Source organism: Bombina bombina, chromosome 2 (genome assembly GCF_027579735.1).
Source record: "Bombina bombina isolate aBomBom1 chromosome 2, aBomBom1.pri, whole genome shotgun sequence".
In the NCBI taxonomy this organism is placed as follows: domain Eukaryota; kingdom Metazoa; phylum Chordata; class Amphibia; order Anura; family Bombinatoridae; genus Bombina; species Bombina bombina.
The window spans coordinates 1,145,088,564-1,145,109,099 of NC_069500.1; the positions used below are offsets into that span (position 1 = coordinate 1,145,088,564).

Here is a 20,536-nt window from a genome sequence, read left to right on the forward strand (position 1 = left end):
AAGGCGGTGCGGTTGTTGTTATGAATAGGATGGATTATGTGGCTGAGGCCAACCGCCAACTGCATAATCCGCATGATTACCTCAAACTAGACAGAGATCCCACACGGGCCTATCAGTTGGAACTCAAAAACATTTTGGACGATGGTAGGGAACAGGGGTTCCTTGATGACCAGACAGTGGCATATTTATATGTAGTACATCCCCGGACCCCCTGTTTCCACCATCTTCCCAAAGTACATAAATCTGTCACCAATGTACAAGGAAGGCAAATCGTGAGTGGCATCGGTTCACTATTAGAACATTTGTCGCAGTGGACCGATTCCATATTACAGCCCCTAGTAACACAAGTGGCATCCCATTTGAAGGACACCAAGCATGTCATCAATATCGTGGAGCAGTTTAAGTGGGAATGTGGCTATTTATGGCTCACTGTGGATGTTGCCGCATTGAATTCTTCCATCCCTCACAACAAGGGATTAGAGCTATACAATATTTTCTGCACAACTATTCCAATTACAGTGTTGACTTTCAGACCTTTATTTTGAGAGTAGTGAGGTTCCTTTTAACCCACAATTTTTTCCAATTTGAGGGGGATTGCTATCTCCAGAGATGCGGCACAGCCATGGGAGCTAAATTCGCCCCATCCTACGCCAATTTATATCTAGGCTGGTGGGAGCTGTGCCGCATCTATGGAGATGGCAAACTTCACAGAAGTAACATAAAATTGTATTACAGGTATATAGACGACCTGTTATTGGTCTGGAAGGGGGCAGATGAAAGTATTGAACAGTTCATGACGTATCTAAACAGCAATGATATGGGTTTGAGATTCACTCATGAAACAAATCCAGTGGAAATACATTTCTTGGATTTATCCTTGAGAGGCATCACGGGAAAGAAAGTTGCCACTTGTGTGTATCACAAACCCATAACGGGAAACACCATACTACATGGCCAGAGCTGCCACCCGAAGCAGATAAGGTTTGAAATAGCCAAGGGCCAACTAATCAGGCTCAAGCGCAATTGCTCAGATCCCTCTGAATTTAAAGACAAGGCTACTGATCTCAAACAAAATCTGAGAAAGAGAAAATATCCACAGAGAGACTTGGACAGAGCAGAGGCAATAGTTGAAAGCATTCCTAGATCAGAATTACTCAAATATAACAAGAGATCAGAGAGGGAGATCTCTGGAAGAGATAGAGTTAACTTTGTAACAGAATACAGATCCCAGTACCAGGAGATCTGTAAGATAGTGAGAAAGAATTTCTCACTGCTTGCGGCAGACGACCAGTTACAGAGGGTAGTCGAGACAGGAATCAGATGTTCCTACAAAAAGAGCAAAACCCTAGGCTCTATATTAGCACCAATCCAATTGAAAAAAAGTATCCAATACCAATAGTTCATGGCTCACACATGTTGGTATGTACAGATGTGGGAGCCACCATTGTCGTCCATGTGAATTTGTACAAATTACCAAGGAATTTGAGTCTTTGGCACTGGGTACAAAATATGACATACACTCATGTCTAAATTGTAGAACCACTTATGTGATATATTTGATATGTATAGCGTGCAAGAAACAATACGTGGGTCTCACGTCAAGAGACGTAAATACCCGAATTATGTTACACCTTTCCACGATAAGCCAAGGTAAGGCCACCACTCCACTTGTGCAACATTTTGCAGAAAAACACAAAAGCACATTAAACACCTTCAAGTGGTGCACCATAGAGAAAGTGGTACTACCCAAACGTGGCGGTGACCTTGAACAGCTCTTAGCCAAAAGAGAAATATTTTGGATCTTCAAATTAGACACCAGAGTCCCAAAGGGACTTAATTCCAGGTATGACCTAATAAATTACTGGGAATGAATGGTATTGGTCCATTTGTACATATTTTCTTAGATATGGACTAGTTGAAATATGTTACATGTCTTATAGTGTAGATATTTAAATACACACATCACACATGTAATGGTCTGTATTTAAGTGATTCTTTTATATACAGCTTATTGGTCCCCCCCCCCCCTTTCCCCATACCCCGCTTTCCCCCCCCCTCCACAGTTCACACTGTGTCATCCAATGCAGGATAACTATAGGGACATCCCCTGCTTTTCCCCCCCTCCACAGTTCTCACTGTGCCATCCAATGCAGGATAACTACAGGGACAATAGATAGCACTCAATCTGATTGTAGTTTCTATTGGTCCATCTAATGCAGCGCAATAGGATAAAATACTATACTTGATCTGACATATAAGGACCTGTATAGTGCGTGGTATAGTGACGATAGTGATGGTCAAATAGTATTATATCCGCCGCACATTTGAACAGGTGAGCAAGGGATACCTTAATCTATTTCTGGTCAGTGTGACACACTACAGTTCTGTAATCATATACCTCTAGAGTATAACTACGTTGTTGTACAAATATATTTAATGTTTGTGACTGACAGCGACTCGCTTATTTAGACACACTGTGTGGTTTATATTTGTGTCAACCCTTCAAACCATCAATTAGCCAGTGTGCTGAGTGACCGATACACTGTCACACACATTTCAGATGATTGACAATATTGGTTGATTGGAGACTGTCTAAACACGTACATTTAGTATAGTGTTAATGCACTCTGAAATATTAGCCCAATTGTGTTAGTCTAGTCAATGAATACACTCAGTTATAAACTAATAATGATGTTATAAATTCACATATGTACTTATGAAGTAATCAAATTTATTGTATCAACTATGTGTGTTCTGATTTGTGATTCTGGGTATACAGAAGTATCAATCGTGTAATGTATAAACTTGTGTTCTCACATATGGTCTGGCAGACAATAGTAACAGAGTAGCGCAATTGTGTTTTTAATTAGCAATTAACTTTGAGCCAATTACAATTTTACATTTGCTTTTAAATAGCAGGAGCAAACACAGCACTATAGGCTATGACTACGGCTTAACCGCCGAAACGCGTAAGCCCAGTGCTGCGCTCACTCTGCTAAGCTACAGTGATTTCCATTGAATGTTTTTCTTTTTAACAAATGAATAAAAGTCAAGTTTTACTTTTGGCGTGGATCACATATTCTTTCTGATGATCTATATATATATATATATATATATATATACACACACAACTACTTTACATATACATACCGGCAACCTCTTGTGCTGTGGCTCTGGCGACTTCTAAATTTCTAGAAATTATTGCCACTTTATAGTTTTTTTGGGACAATAGATTTGCAATGGCTTTTCCTATTCCTCTAGATCCTCCAAAAACAGCACAGACTTTGGCCATCTAAAAAGGAAAACAAAATATTAGTCTGGTACTGTTATGTATATTCTATCATTTACAAATGTAGATAAAAAAAATACTGTCAATAGTATAAAAGGCACTTTATACTCAAACGTTTCACATGAAAAAAACATTTAAAATGCGGAATGTTTTCTTTCTATAAACAATATGAAGTAAGAGCTGCTTAAAATGAATACAGTATCATGTGTACTTCCTGCTATTACTCAATGTACCTATCAGCCAATGAGCATTAGGAGGAAGTACTTATCAGCCAATGAGCAATAGCAGGAAGAATCTATCAGCCAATGAGCTGAGCATGAAGTACACAGCTAATACTGCTGTGTTAGTCTCAATTTAAATTTAAATAGTTCTTACTTCATACTTAAATGCTGCCCTTTTGCAAAAATAATATTTTTTTAGTACAATATCACTGTAATCTAGCAATGCTACTATTATGATTGGACATTTTTATTTTCCAATGCTTTTTTTACAGAAATGTCTCCTATTTCTGAACCTATACTGACTGGCAAATGACAGCAATTTAATGAAAGATCTAGCTACCTAGTATAACTGGTATTTTTATAGATATAGTTTAATACATACTGACATAAAACTTTCAAACTTCACACTGTTTCAATAAGATTTTATTCAAAATACATTATACCAGTTTTGTGTTCTGTTTCCCACTAACAGTATGGCACATCATTGGGGGTTCACAAGCATGAGCAGAGAATGGTACTAAGCATAATACTGTCGTAGTGAAACTGATTATTATTTAGTCCTAGAATCTCATTTTAGCGCCTGATAATAAAACATAACATGCAGGAAATATTTATATTTCTTCCTGACCTTACAGTATTGAAGAGTTAATAGAGTGCTACAACTCAGGTATTATTTCAAGAAATGTCATGAGTCAAAACAGAAGGGCTGAAGGTAACAGACAACACCCTGTTTGTTCAGTAGACTTTGTACAGCCTAACATATTTTCAGTAGCTGATTGTGAAAGAACTGCAAATTACATTTCAGAGACATATTAAATGAAAGCTGACACCAAAAATGTAAGCCTTAAATCTGTTTACATGCTACTTTACCTGGCTGAGCAAGCTAATACTTTTTACAGCTTTATTTTGTTAACAGATTAAGGATACTGCACGGCAGTGTTTATCACTGGTTGACTGACCAGCAGAGTGGCACCTTATTCATATGAACTCCGCACGCCTCCTACATCAGCTCTACTCAGATATTTCCATGGAATTACTCAAACAAGTATGAAGGAAAATAGATATTAGACCATACTTACTAAACTTTCCATAAATTCACTCAGTACCAACAGTTTTTATTCTTTAAAGGACACCAAAAAGCACTAATAAAATGTTCTATATTGCCTTTTTCTTCTTCTTTTACTAATACTTGGTCAACAGCTACAAAGGGGTTCAACACAAGTAGTTTAAACATATAGTTCTGTTAGAGGATTTTATTATTGCACAATTGCTTAAACACGGTGATGGCCAATTTCCTAACACATTGGGTCCACAGATCAATATTTTAGAAGCCTTAAGGGCCATTTATAAATTTATGTCTATTAAGCACACATATCATAAGATATTTAACAAAAATGTCAAGTGGCACAGGGTACGATTTAGGTAAGAATGAAGGGTACCCTCTGTCTGCTGTTAAAAGGTAAACCTTTAAGGCAATAAAGAAAGCAGAAATATTCCAATGAACACTCATGTATTACCAACATTCGTACAGTGAAAATGTGCCATCCTCAAAAATAAGTTCAGGATGTACTTTACAAGCTTCCAAAAGTATATCAACTGTCTGAGCAGAAAGTCCAGCCTTCTTCAGATAGTAAGGTGCAGCTGCCAAGGTATAAGGTGCCTTTAGTTCTGGATAAAAGTGCAGGCTTTGCATCAGTAGGTCTTGAAATAGATGAAGAAGAGGGTTCATAGCCAATCTCATTAAAAGTGTAAACCAGGCAATTTCCAAGAGCTCTGATAGAGAAGCCTACAATCCGCCGATTATGGGCACCATCATACAGCCAGAGTATAAAAATACATAACCAGAATTTCTGTTAGCTCTTCAGAGGACTTATTGCTAATACTTGGGCTGTATTTCTGCCATCAGAACTCAGGAAAGGACATTAAGGGCCTGGAGCGGAGGCTCAATAACGGCGGCGCTTCTCCCTCGGTAGATCCGAGGTACTCGTTCCTAACTGGGAATTCAAGCTTTTCTAATCTGGTGAGAAGTATTACCAGGTCAGCAGCAGTGTAAACTAATACACATTTTCCAAAAATCATTTTACAAGGCGATGCTTGGAATGGCGCACATGGCGGGAGAAGCCTACCTGCAGCAATTAGACGAGGGGCTGGAGAGAATCGAAAAGCTGTTTCACAAATTAATGGATAAAGCTCCGTATGACTGCTTGATGCAAATTCTGCATGATAGAGAAAACCATGCCACACGCCTAATTGAGCCATTGACCACAGATTGCAACATCGACACAGAATCTCCTGTAAATTTGTCACAACCGACGAAGCAAACTGACTGGTCACAACCGCAGAAGATTTTTACAACAGCCTATGCGGTGCAGACTACTAAGCAGTTATCGAGAGCGTTCTCACTAGAAGAAAATCAATATGCCGTCTATATAAAAGATCTTCGGGATGAAAAAGCACAAGATATTTTCCCAACCAACCCTCCCCGATTGTGCGGCTGCTCTCAGACATCAACCTGGGCTACAACTCAGCCTGCAACCTGGAGGCTAAAGGAGCAAGACACAGCGGGGTTATTTCTTCAATGGGCAATAAAAAAAGCCTCTGTTATCTGTCGTTCCACATTGAAGTCACGTTGAGAGGTTACCCCCGGTCTCTATCCCAACCCCCTCATGAGAAGCATCAGACACTAAAAGAATTCAGTACTTGCCCCCGCAATAATACACAAGTCTTCATCGCAGAAAAGGGCTAGAATACAGAAACGCTTGTTAAACGGAGTTGAACAGTCATCCTGTTTTCTTGATCAGTTATAACTATGTTCATCCTATTAATGGGACTATATCGAGATGACTATAAGAGACTCATTCTGAAAGGTGCCATGTTGGTAGAGACCTCTGTTGCTATTTGTGTTTTTTATGATGTTTAGTATTGGTTGATATCAGTTTATTACAGATGTACCTCTTACTTCACCTCACTGTATATAGCCTTCTATTTTTATGATGTTTAACCACATATTTTGACGCAATTATATATTTTCTCCTATACTACTATATTGAAGGAAGGCTATCTCTAGGAAGATAAATAGTCGCTTCAGTTTTTGTGAGATGCACACTCTTTTTCTGATGGCCTGCGGCCGAGGCCACGGGGAGGGGCAGTATCTTAACACAATAGATGCCATGCATAAAAGATTGAGTTTCAACACTATAGTGATGGTATTGGTGGGATACTTTTTGAAACAGCAGAACTATACCATGCTACCAACTTACGTTTTGGAATGTAGCTTTAATACATCAGCTAATCCTATTATATAGTAATAACAGTTATGTCATATCAACCTTGTTAATATAGCCATCTATTTATCACAAATACCCCATACCCCATTATTGATAATCCCCATTCTGATTCAAAAAGTTTGTTTCACATAGGGTCTTATTATTAAGATAGATACCAAGATAAAATATGGGAAATTATTACATATATTTATATCTCCTTGTTGTGTGCGTGCAGCACATTATATCCTCTTCATTGAACCTGGTTTGCTCGACTGCTATTTTTTATTTTTAACTAACAACCCAGTTAGGACTTTTTCTTTATTGATTTCCTCACCCCATTCTGTACAGCTATTTGTTTGCTTTTTGCTTATTTGTTTTATTTACTTTTGTTTTATCATACGTGTTTCAAACACAGCCCCCTGGACTTGATCTCATTTAACCTTACAGGTCCAAGAGTGACCTAATATTTTGTAATAAGGGGAATAAGAAAAATAGGACTACAACTTCTCATCAATATCACAGAGTATATAATTAATTGATTGATTGTCTATCATTTGAAAAGTGTGTATGTATACTGTTTATTTCTTCTTGGACCTCAATAAAAACATTAAAAAAAAAAAAAGTGTAAACCAACAATGCTTTGCCAATTATTTGCCTTGTCCAGTTAAAGTATTTGAAGACCACAGAGGCTGACAGAACTGCCTGTTTTCCCTGGAAGGCAAACTGCGGTCATCTTTACCATCTGCAGCATTCATCTGCCTCTTTCAATAAGTTGGAGGTTTAAGTACCTCACTGAAGTCTGATACTGCAACTGCATTGCCTATGAAACTGTTCAGATCCATATTATTTAGATGAGCCTGAAAATGCTGAAGAGCCTGGCCAATCCCTCTGAGTTTCAATATATGAATGGTAACAGAGATCTGGCCAACAACGGTAACAAATGGGAATATGTCCAAGGTGTTGGAGTCTGTGATTAGGTAAACTCACTAGACCATACCGTCTCCAAAGCAGAATTTTAACTCAAGCCAATAGACTTATGTTGAGATGTCAAACACCTAGAAAGCAGATGCAGAAGATCACTAATATTTAGGATGTTTTTGACAGCGTTAATAATACAAAGATGCATCGACATATCAAAGGAATTGGAGCTTACAAACCTCGTTATCTATGGGATCATCTACCGCCTTCCTCCTGTTGTGTAAAGGAAAATGCCCACGGAATAAGAAATGTTGCATTTTCAAGTACATCTTGCAACTAAAAAATGCCACCACACATTCCATAGTCATCAGTTCAGAAAAATGTCACATAATGCACATAAAATCAAAACAACACGGATATTAGCTACATCACAATACCCCAATGCAAACAGATGTCACCAGAACAAAGTACTTCTATATAATAAAAGTAATGGTGGTATAAAAAAACACAGAATGTTCCAAAAGCCAAGCCTCCTGATTTTAGAAAAGGCAAAAACCCCCACAAAACTGCATTTCTACAGACATACATAAATATTATTTTGCATTAAATTAGAGCATGAAACTTTTATGTATAATATTTTTAGTTGAAAAAAGACAAAAGAAAAAAAAAGGTTATCCTGTTTAATTACCTTTACTGAAGATCACATGGGGGAGGGAGCATTCCACATTTTTTTAATGTTTCACGCCTGTTTGGGTTCTTAATCATACAAGAAAATGAACACATAACAAAAAACTGTATAAACAATATGAATACCACAAATCCTCCAAATTAAAAATGGTTACATCATAGCTTTAAAGTGAGCTTAAAGTTTAAATCATTATCTGTTCATTTATACACAGGGTGGTGTGAAGTGCACCATAATTATGATTTATGGGTGGAAAAATATCGCCATAGATCCAAAAAAAGTTAGTACTAAGGAAAAATCCTAATTTTACAAGCTGATGCTTAACTGGCACCTGTCATTAAAATCAGCAACTTTGCCTAAAAATAAATAAATAAATAAAAACTAAAACAAATAAATAGAAAACAGCTAGAATAGTGAGAAAAAACAGAATTTATGCTTACCTGATAAATTACTTTCTCCAACGGTGTGTCCGGTCCACGGCGTCATCCTTACTTGTGGGATATCTCTTCCCCAACAGGAAATGGCAAAGAGTCCCAGCAAAGCTGGCCATATAGTCCCTCCTAGGCTCCGCCCACCCCAGTCATTCGACCGACGGACAGGAGGAAATATATATAGGAGAAATAGAAAAGGAGATAAAAGAAGGCGCCAACATAGTGCGATTACCAATGAGATGGAACACGCAGTGCAAGTAAAAACAGAATTTATGTTTACCTGATAAATTTCTTTCTCCAACGGTGTGTCCGGTCCACGGCGTCATCCTTACTTGTGGGATATTCTCTTCCCCAACAGGAAATGGCAAAGAGCCCAGCAAAGCTGGTCACATGATCCCTCCTAGGCTCCGCCTACCCCAGTCATTCGACCGACGTTAAGGAGGAATATTTGCATAGGAGAAACCATATGGTACCGTGGTGACTGTAGTTAAAGAAAATAAATTATCAGACCTGATTAAAAAAACCAGGGCGGGCCGTTGACCGGACACACCGTTGGAGAAAGAAATTTATCAGGTAAACATAAATTCTGTTTTCTCCAACATAGGTGTGTCCGGTCCACGGCGTCATCCTTACTTGTGGGAACCAATACCAAAGCTTTAGGACACGGATGAAGGGAGGGAGCAAATCAGGTCACCTAAATGGAAGGCACCACGGCTTGCAAAACCTTTCTCCCAAAAATAGCCTCAGAAGAAGCAAAAGTATCAAACTTGTAAAATTTGGTAAAAGTGTGCAGTGAAGACCAAGTCGCTGCCCTACATATCTGATCAACAGAAGCCTCGTTCTTGAAGGCCCATGTGGAAGCCACAGCCCTAGTGGAATGAGCTGTGATTCTTTCGGGAGGCTGCCGTCCGGCAGTCTCGTAAGCCAATCTGATGATGCTTTTAATCCAAAAAGAGAGAGAGGTAGAAGTTGCTTTTTGACCTCTCCTTTTACCTGAATAAACAACAAACAAGGAAGATGTTTGTCTAAAATCCTTTGTAGCATCTAAATAGAATTTTAGAGCGCGAACAACATCCAAATTGTGCAACAAACGTTCCTTCTTTGAAACTGGTTTTGGACACAGAGAAGGTACGATAATCTCCTGGTTAATGTTTTTGTTAGAAACAACTTTTGGAAGAAAACCAGGTTTAGTACGTAAAACCACCTTATCTGCATGGAACACCAGATAAGGAGGAGAACACTGCAGAGCAGATAATTCTGAGACTCTTCTAGCAGAAGAAATCGCAACTAAAAACAAAACTTTCCAAGATAATAACTTAATATCAACGGAATGTAAGGGTTCAAACGGAACCCCCTGAAGAACTGAAAGAACTAAATTGAGACTCCAAGGAGGAGTCAAAGGTTTGTAAACAGGCTTGATTCTAACCAAAGCCTGAACAAAGGCTTGAACATCTGGCACAGCTGCCAGCTTTTTGTGAAGTAATACCGACAAGGCAGAAATCTGTCCCTTCAGGGAACTAGCAGATAATCCTTTTTCCAATCCTTCTTGAAGGAAGGATAGAATCCTAGGAATCTTAACCTTGTCCCAAGGGAATCCTTTAGATTCACACCAACAGATATATTTTTTCCAAATTTTGTGGTAAATCTTTCTAGTTACAGGCTTTCTGGCCTGAACAAGAGTATCGATAACAGAATCTGAGAATCCTCGCTTCGATAAAATCAAGCGTTCAATCTCCAAGCAGTCAGCTGGAGTGAAACCAGATTCGGATGTTCGAACGGACCCTGAACAAGAAGGTCTCGTCTCAAAGGTAGCTTCCAAGGTGGAGCCGATGACATATTCACCAGATCTGCATACCAAGTCCTGCGTGGCCACGCAGGAGCTATCAAGATCACCGACGCCCTCTCCTGATTGATCCTGGCTACCAGCCTGGGGATGAGAGGAAATGGCGGGAACACATAAGCTAGTTTGAAGGTCCAAGGTGCTACTAGTGCATCCACTAGAGCCGCCTTGGGATCCCTGGATCTGGCCCCGTAGCAAGGAACTTTGAAGTTCTGACGAGAGGCCATCAGATCCATGTCTGGAATGCCCCACAGGTGAGTGACTTGGGCAAAGATTTCCGGATGGAGTTCCCACTCCCCCGGATGCAATGTCTGACGACTCAGAAAATCCGCTTCCCAATTTTCCACTCCTGGGATGTGGATAGCAGACAGGTGGCAGGAGTGAGACTCCGCCCATAGAATGATTTTGGTCACTTCTTCCATCGCTAGGGAACTCCTTGTTCCCCCCTGATGGTTGATGTACGCAACAGTTGTCATGTTGTCTGATTGAAACCGTATGAACTTGGTCCTCGCTAGCCGAGGCCAGGCCTTGAGAGCATTGAAAATCGCTCTCAGTTCCAGAATATTTATCGGTAGAAGAGATTCTTCCCGAGACCAAAGACCCTGAGCTTTCAGGGATCCCCAGACCGCGCCCCAGCCCATTAGACTGGCGTCGGTCGTGACAATGACCCACTCTGGTCTGCGGAACGTCATCCCTTGAGACAAATTGTCCAGGGACAGCCACCAACGGAGTGAGTCTCTGGTCCTCTGATTTACTTGTATCTTCGGAGACAAGTCTGTATAGTCCCCATTCCACTGACTGAGCATGCACAGTTGTAATGGTCTTAGATGAATGCGCGCAAAAGGAACTATGTCCATCGCCGCTACCATCAACCCGATCACTTCCATGCACTGAGCTATGGAAGGAAGAGGAACGGAATAAAGTATCCGACAAGAGTCTAGAAGTTTTGTCTTTCTGGCCTCTGTTAGAAAGATCCTCATTTCTAAAGAGTCTATAATTGTTCCCAAGAAGGGAACCCTTGTTGACGGGGATAGAGAACTCTTTTCCACGTTCACTTTCCAGCCGTGAGATCTGAGAAAGGCCAGGACAATGTCCGTGTGAGCCTTTGCTTGAGGAAGGGACGACGCTTGAATCAGAATGTCGTCCAGGTAAGGTACTACTGCAATGCCCCTTGGTCTTAGCACCGCTAGAAGGGAGCCTAGTACCTTTGTGAAAATCCTTGGAGCAGTGGCTAATCCGAAAGGAAGCGCCACGAACTGGTAATGTTTGTCCAGGAATGCAAACCTTAGGAACCGATGATGTTCCTTGTGGATAGGAATATGTAGATACGCATCCTTTAAATCCACCGTGGTCATGAATTGACCCTCCTGGATGGAAGGAAGAATAGTTCGAATGGTTTCCATCTTGAAAGATGGAACCTTGAGAAACTTGTTTAAGATCTTGAGATCTAAGATTGGTCTGAACGTTCCCTCTTTTTTGGGAACTATGAACAGATTGGAGTAGAACCCCATCCCTTGTTCTCTTAGTGGAACAGGATGAATCACTCCCATTTTTAACAGGTCTTCTACACAAAGTAAGAACGCCTGTCTTTTTATGTGGTCTGAAGACAACTGAGACCTGTGGAACCTCCCCCTTGGGGGAAGTCCCTTGAATTCCAGAAGATAACCCTGGGAGACTATTTCTAGCGCCCAAGGATCCAGAACATCTCTTGCCCAAGCCTGAGCGAAGAGAGAGAGTCTGCCCCCCACCAGATCCGGTCCCGGATCGGGGGCCAATATTTCATGCTGTCTTGGTAGCAGTGGCAGGCTTTTTGGCCTGTTTTCCCTTGTTCCAGCCTTGCATTGGTCTCCAAGCTGGCTTGGCTTGAGAAGTATTACCCTCTTGCTTAGAGGACGTAGCACTTTGGGCTGGTCCGTTTTTACGAAAGGGACGAAAATTGGGTCTATTTTTCGCCTTGAAAGGCCGATCCTGAGGAAGGGCGTGGCCCTTACCCCCAGTGATATCCGAGATAATCTCTTTCAAGTCAGGGCCAAACAGCGTTTTCCCCTTCAAAGGAATGTTAAGTAGCTTGTTCTTGGAAGACGCGTCAGCCGACCAAGATTTCAACCAAAGCGCTCTGCGCGCCACAATAGCAAACCCAGAATTCTTAGCCGCTAACCTAGCCAATTGCAAAGTGGCGTCTAGGGTGAAAGAATTAGCCAATTTGAGAGCATTGATTCTGTCCATAATCTCCTCATAAGGAGGAGAGTCACTATCGAGCGCCTTTATCAGTTCATCAAACCAGAAACATGCGGCTGTAGCGACAGGGACAATGCATGAAATTGGTTGTAGAAGGTAACCCTGCTGAACAAACATCTTTTTAAGCAAACCTTCTAATTTTTTATCCATAGGATCTTTGAAAGCACAACTATCCTCTATGGGTATAGTGGTGCGTTTGTTTAAAGTAGAAACCGCTCCCTCGACCTTGGGGACTGTCTGCCATAAGTCCTTTCTGGGGTCGACCATAGGAAACAATTTTTTAAATATGGGGGGAGGGACGAAAGGAATACCGGGCCTTTCCCATTCTTTATTAACAATGTCCGCCACCCGCTTGGGTATAGGAAAAGCTTCTGGGAGCTCCGGCACCTCTAGGAACTTGTCCATTTTACATAGTTTCTCTGGGATGACCAACTTTTCACAATCATCCAGAGTGGATAATACCTCCTTAAGCAGAATGCGGAGATGTTCCAACTTAAATTTAAATGCAATTACATCAGGTTCAGCCTGTTGAGAAATGTTCCCTGAATCAGTAATTTCTCCCTCAGACAAAACCTCCCTGGCCCCCTCAGATTGGGTTAGGGGCCCTTCAGAGATATTAATATCAGCGTCGTCATGCTCTTCAGTAACTAAAACAGAGCAGCCACGCTTACGCTGACAAGGGTTCATTTTGGCTAAAATGTTTTTGACAGAATTATCCATTACAGCCGTTAATTGTTGCATAGTAAGGAGTATTGGCGCGCTAGATGTACTAGGGGCCTCCTGAGTGGGCAAGACTCGTGTAGACGAAGGAGGGAATGATGCAGTACCATGCTTACTCCCCTCACTTGAGGAATCATCTTGGGCATCATTGTCATTATCACATAAATCACATTTATTTAAATGAACAGGAATTCTGGCTTCCCCACATTCAGAACACAGTCTATCTGGTAGTTCAGACATGTTAAACAGGCATAAACTTGATAATAAAGTACAAAAAACGTTTTAAAATAAAACCGTTACTGTCACTTTAAATTTTAAACTGAACACACTTTATTACTGCAATTGCGAAAAAACATGAAGGAATTGTACAAAATTCACCAAATTTTCACCACAGTGTCTTAAAGCCTTAAAAGTATTGCACACCAAATTTGGAAGCTTTAACCCTTAAAATAACGGAACCGGAGCCGTTTTAACACTTTAACCCCTTTACAGTCCCTGGTATCTGCTTTGCTGAGACCCAACCAAACCCAAAGGGGAATACGATACCAAATGACGCCTTCAGAAAGTCTTTTCTAAGTATCAGAGCTCCTCTCACATGCGACTGCATGCCATGCCTCTCAAAAACAAGTGCGCCACACCGGCGCGAAAATGAGGCTCTGCTTATGCTTTGGGAAAGCCCCAGAGAAATAAGGTGTCTAATACAGTGCCTGCCGATATTATAATATCAATAAACCCAAATAAAATGATTCCTCAAAGCTAAATATGTTTTAAAACTGAATCGATTTAGCCCAGAAAAGTCTACAATCTTAGGCCTAGATTTAGAGTTCGGCGGTAGCCGTCAAAACCAGCGTTAGAGGCTCCTAACGCTGGTTTTGGGCGCCCGCTGGTATTTGGAGTCAGTGATTAAAGGGTCTAACGCTCACTTTTCAGCCGCGACTTTTCCATACCGCAGATCCCCCTACGCCATTTGCGTAGCCTATCTTTTCAATGGGATCTTTCTAACGCTGGTATTTAGAGTCGTTTCTGCAGTGAGCGTTAGAGCTCTAACGACAAGATTCCAGCCGCCTGAAAATAGCAGGAGTTAAGAGCTTTCTGGCTAACGCCGGTTTATAAAGCTCTTAACTACTGTACCCTAAAGTACACTAACACCCATAAACTACCTATGTACCCCTAAACCGAGGTCCCCCCACATCGCCGCCACTCGATTAAAATTTTTAACCCCTAATCTGCCGACCGCCACCTACGTTATACTTATGTACCCCTAATCTGCTGCCCCTAACACCGCCGACCCCTGTATTATATCTATTAACCCCTAACTTGCCCCCCACAACGTCGCCGCAAGCTACTTAAAATAATTAACCCCTAATCTTCCGACCGCAAATCGCCGCCACCTACGTTATACTTATGTACCCCTAATCTGCTGCCCCTAACACCGCCGACCCCTGTATTATATCTATTAACCCCTAACTTGCCCCCCACAACGTCGCCGCAAGCTACTTAAAATAATTAACCCCTAATCTTCCGACCGCAAATCGCCGCCACCTACGTTATACTTATGTACCCCTAATCTGCTGCCCCTAACACCGCCGACCCCTGTATTATATCTATTAACCCCTAACTTGCCCCCCACAACGTCGCCGCAAGCTACTTAAAATAATTAACCCCTAATCTTCCGACCGCAAATCGCCGCCACCTACGTTATCCCTAAGTACCCATAATCTGCTACCCCTAACATCGCCGACCCCTATGTTATATTTATTAACCCCTAATCTGCCCCCCACAACGTCGCCGACACCTACCTACACTTATTAACCCCTAATCTGCCGAGCGGACCTGAGCGCTACTATAATAAAGTTATTAACCCCTAATCCGCCTCACTAACCCTATCATAAATAGTATTAACCCCTAATCTGCCCTCCCTAACATCGCCGACACCTACCTTCAATTATTAACCCCTAATCTGCCGACCGGAGCTCACCGCTATTCTAATAAATGTATTAACCCCTAAAGCTAAGTCTAACCCTAACACTAACACCCCCCTAAGTTAAATATAATTTTTATCTAACGAAATAAATTAACTCTTATTAAATAAATAATTCCTATTTAAAGCTAAATACTTACCTGTAAAATACATCCTAATATAGCTACAATATAAATTATAATTATATTATAGCTATTTTAGGATTAATATTTATTTTACAGGCAACTTTGTAATTATTTTAACCAGGTACAATAGCTATTAAATAGTTAAGAACTATTTAATAGTTACCTAGTTAAAATAATTACAAATTTACCTGTAAAATAAATCCTAACCTAAGATATAATTAAACCTAACACTACCCTATCAATAAAATAATTAAATAAACTACCTACAATTACCTACAATTAACCTAACACTACACTATCAATAAATTAATTAAACACAATTGCTACAAATAAATAACATTAAATAAACTATCTAAAGTACAAAAAATAAAAAAGAACTAAGTTACAGAAAATAATAAAATATTTACAAACATAAGAAAAATATTACAACAATTTTAAACTAATTACACCTACTCTAAGCCCCCTAATAAAATAACAAAGCCCCCCAAAATAAAAAATTCCCTACCCTATTCTAAAATACAAATATTACAAGCTCTTTTACCTTACCAGCCCTGAACAGGGCCCTTTGCGGGGCATGCCCCAAGAATTTCAGCTCTTTTGCCTGTAAAAAAAAACATACTATACCCCCCCCCCAACATTACAACCCACCACCCACATACCCCTAATCTAACCCAAACCCCCCTTAAATAAACCTAACACTACCCCCCTGATGATCTTCCTACCTTGTCTTCACCATGCCAGGTTCACCGATCCGTCCTGGCTCCAAGATCTTCATCCAACCCAAGCGGGGGCTAGACATCCACTGAAGAAGTCCAGAAGAGGGTCCAAAGTCTTCCTCCTATCCGGCAAGAAGAGGACATCCGGACCGGCAAACATCTTCTCCAAGCGGCATCTTCTATCTTCTTCCATCCGATGACGACCGGCTCCATCTTGAAGACCTCCAGCGCGGATCCATCCTCTTCTTCCGACGACGAATGACGGTTCCTTTAAGGGACGTCATCCAAGATGGCGTCCCTCGAATTCCGATTGGCTGATAGGATTCTATCAGCCAATCGGAATTAAGGTAGGAATTTTCTGATTGGCTGATGGAATCAGCCAATCAGAATATAGTTCAATCCGATTGGCTGATCCAATCAGCCAATCAGATTGAGCTCGCATTCTATTGGCTGTTCCGATCAGCCAATAGAATGCGAGCTCAATCTGATTGGCTGATTGGATCAGCCAATCGGATTGAACTATATTCTGATTGGCTGATTCCATCAGCCAATCAGAAAATTCCTACCTTAATTCCGATTGGCTGATAGAATCCTATCAGCCAATCGGAATTCGAGGGACGCCATCTTGGATGACGTCCCTTAAAGGAACCGTCATTCGTCGTCTAGTCGTCGGAAGAAGAGGATGGATCCGCGCTGGAGGTCTTCAAGATGGAGCCGGTCGTCATCGGATGGAAGAAGATAGAAGATGCCGCATGGAGAAGATGTTTGCCGGTCCGGATGTCCTCTTCTTGCCGGATAGGAGGAAGACTTTGGACCCTCTTCTGGACTTCTTCAGTGGATGTCTAGCCCCCGCTTGGGTTGGATGAAGATCTTGGAGCCAGGACGGATCGGTGAACCTGGCATGGTGAAGACAAGGTAGGAAGATCATCAGGGGGGTAGTGTTAGGTTTATTTAAGGGGGGTTTGGGTTAGATTAGGGGTATGTGGGTGGTGGGTTGTAATGTTGGGGGGGGGGGTATAGTATGTTTTTTTTTACAGGCAAAAGAGCTGAAATTCTTGGGGCATGCCCCGCAAAGGGCCCTGTTCAGGGCTGGTAAGGTAAAAGAGCTTGTAATATTTGTATTTTAGAATAGGGTAGGGAATTTTTTATTTTGGGGGGCTTTGTTATTTTATTAGGGGGCTTAGAGTAGGTGTAATTAGTTTAAAATTGTTGTAATATTTTTCTTATGTTTGTAAATATTTTATTATTTTCTGTAACTTAGTTCTTTTTTATTTTTTGTACTTTAGATAGTTTATTTAATGTTATTTATTTGTAGCAATTGTGTTTAATTAATTTATTGATAGTGTAGTGTTAGGTTAATTGTAGGTAATTGTAGGTAGTTTATTTAATTATTTTATTGATAGGGTAGTGTTAGGTTTAATTATATCTTAGGTTAGGATTTATTTTACAGGTAAATTTGTAATTATTTTAACTAGGTAACTATTAAATAGTTCTTAACTATTTAATAGCTATTGTACCTGGTTAAAATAATTACAAAGTTGCCTGTAAAATAAATATTAATCCTAAAATAGCTATAATATAATTATAATTTATATTGTAGCTATATTAGGATTTATTTTACAGGTAAGTATTTAGCTTTAAATAGGAATTATTTATTTAATAAGAGTTAATTTATTTCGTTAGATAAAAATTATATTTAACTTAGGGGGGTGTTAGTGTTAGGGTTAGACTTAGCTTTAGGGGTTAATACATTTATTAGAATAGCGGTGAGCTCCGGTCGGCAGATTAGGGGTTAATAATTGAAGGTAGGTGTCGGCGATGTTAGGGAGGGCAGATTAGGGGTTAATACTATTTATGATAGGGTTAGTGAGGCGGATTAGGGGTTAATAACTTTATTATAGTAGCGCTCAGGTCCGCTCGGCAGATTAGGGGTTAATAAGTGTAGGTAGGTGTCGGCGACGTTGTGGGGGGCAGATTAGGGGTTAATAAATATAACATAGGGGTCGGCGATGTTAGGGCAGCAGATTAGGGGTACATAGGGATAACGTAGGTGGCGGCGGTTTACGGAGCGGCAGATTAGGGGTTAAAAGTGTAATGCAGGGGTCAGCGATAGCGGGGGCGGCAGATTAGGGGTTAATAAGTGTAAGGTTAGGGGTGTTTAGACTCGGGGTACATGTTAGGGTGTTAGGTGCAGACTTAGGAGGTGTTTCCCCATAGGAAACAATGGGGCTGCGTTAGGAGCTGAACGCTGCTTTTTTGCAGGTGTTAGGTTTTTTTTCAGCTCAAACAGCCCCATTGTTTCCTATGGGAGAATCGTGCACGAGCACGTTTTTGATGCCGGCCGCGTCCGTAAGCAACTCTGGTATCGAGAGTTGCATTTGCGGTAAAAATGCTCTACGCTCCTTTTTTGGAGCCTAACGCAGCATTTGTTTGAACTCTCGATACCAGAGTTAAATTTATGGTGCGGACAGAAAAAAACCCGCGGAGCGTTAACAGCCCTTTTACCGCCGAACTCTAAATCTAGGCCTATATAAGCCCTTGTGAAGCCCTTAATTACCGTCGTAATAAACATGGCTTACCGGATCCCATAGGGAAAAATGACAGCTTCCAGCATTACATCGTCTTGTTAGAATGTGTCATACCTCAAGCAGCAAGAGACTGCACACTGTTCCCCCAACTGAAGTTAATTGCTCTCAACAGTCCTGTGTGGAACAGCCATGGATTTTAGTTACGGTGCTAAAATCATTTTCCTCATACAAACAGAAATCTTCATCTCTTTTCTGTTTCTGAGTAAATAGTACATACCAGCACTATTTTAAAATAACAAACTCTTGATTGAATAATAAAAACTACAGTTAAACACTAAAAAACTCTAAGCCATCTCCGTGGAGATGTTGCCTGTACAACGGCAAAGAGAATGACTGGGGTAGGCGGAGCCTAGGAGGGATCATGTGACCAGCTTTGCTGGGCTCTTTGCCATTTCCTGTTGGGGAAGAGAATATCCCACAAGTAAGGATGACGCCGTGGACCGGACACACCTATGTTGGAGAAATCATATACTCACAGGATAAAAGACACTTGAAAAGTGTCACAAGTGCATCCTGGACCCTCAGAGTCGTCCAGCTAACTCCCACTCCACTGTGGTAGTAAGAAACCGCTCTTCACTGCCAATCGAGGTAGCTACGCTGGTGGTCTCAGCTACGCTGGTGGTCTCGGCTGCAGTCAGTATTCCAAGGGGACTGACTGAAGATCCACTCGATTCCGAATGTAACAATTCTGATCCGTAATCTCCAAAGAGGAGTTTAGACAGCAAGGCAAATTTGAAGTTAGTAATGAGATGGCAAAAACTTTACCAATGGTAGAAAAGAAAGTTCGTGGCTACAATCTTAAAATGTATAAGACTTTAATGGCACAACATTTCTCGGTCTGTACGTGACCGTTTCCTCAGGTGCATAAGTGTATATATAGGAGAAACCATATGGTACCGTGGTGACTGTAGTTAGAGAAAATAATTCATCAGACCTGATTAAAAAACCAGGGCGGGCCGTGGACCGGACACACCGTTGGAGAAAGTAATTTATCAGGTAAGCATAAATTCTGTTTTCTCCAACATTGGTGTGTCCGGTCCACGGCGTCATCCTTACTTGTGGGAACCAATACCAAAGCTTTAGGACACGGATGAAGGGAGGGATCAAATCAGGTTACCTAAACGGAAGGCACCACAGCTTGCAAAACCTTTCTCCCAAAAATAGCCTCCGAAGAAGCAAAAGTATCAAATTTGTAAAATTTGGCAAAAGTGTGCAGTGAAGACCAAGTCGCTGCCTTACATATCTGGTCAACAGAAGCCTCGTTCTTGAAGGCCCATGTGGAAGCCACAGCCCTAGTGGAGTGAGCTGTGATTCTTTCAGGAGGCTGCCGTCCGGCAGTCTCATAAGCCAATCGGATGATGCTTTTAAGCCAAAAGGAAAGAGAGGTAGAAGTCGCTTTTTGACCTCTCCTTTTACCAGAATAAACAACAAACAAGGAAGATGTTTGTCTGAAATCTTTTGTAGCCTCTAAATAGAATTTTAGAGCACGGACTACGTCCAAATTGTGTAACAAACGTT

General features: G+C 41.0%; 1 protein-coding gene across 2 annotated transcripts in view; it reads right to left on the bottom strand.

Annotated features, from left to right (window-relative positions):
* Positions 1-20,536, bottom strand: part of CBR4 (carbonyl reductase 4) — a 113,129-nt gene that overhangs the window by 64,265 nt on the left and 28,328 nt on the right. For both annotated transcript variants that reach the window (XM_053703814.1, XM_053703813.1), the window contains exon 2: positions 3,151-3,292. In XM_053703814.1, coding sequence (XP_053559789.1) covers positions 3,151-3,292 — 142 coding nt within the window. The remainder of the gene's footprint in view (positions 1-3,150; positions 3,293-20,536) is intronic.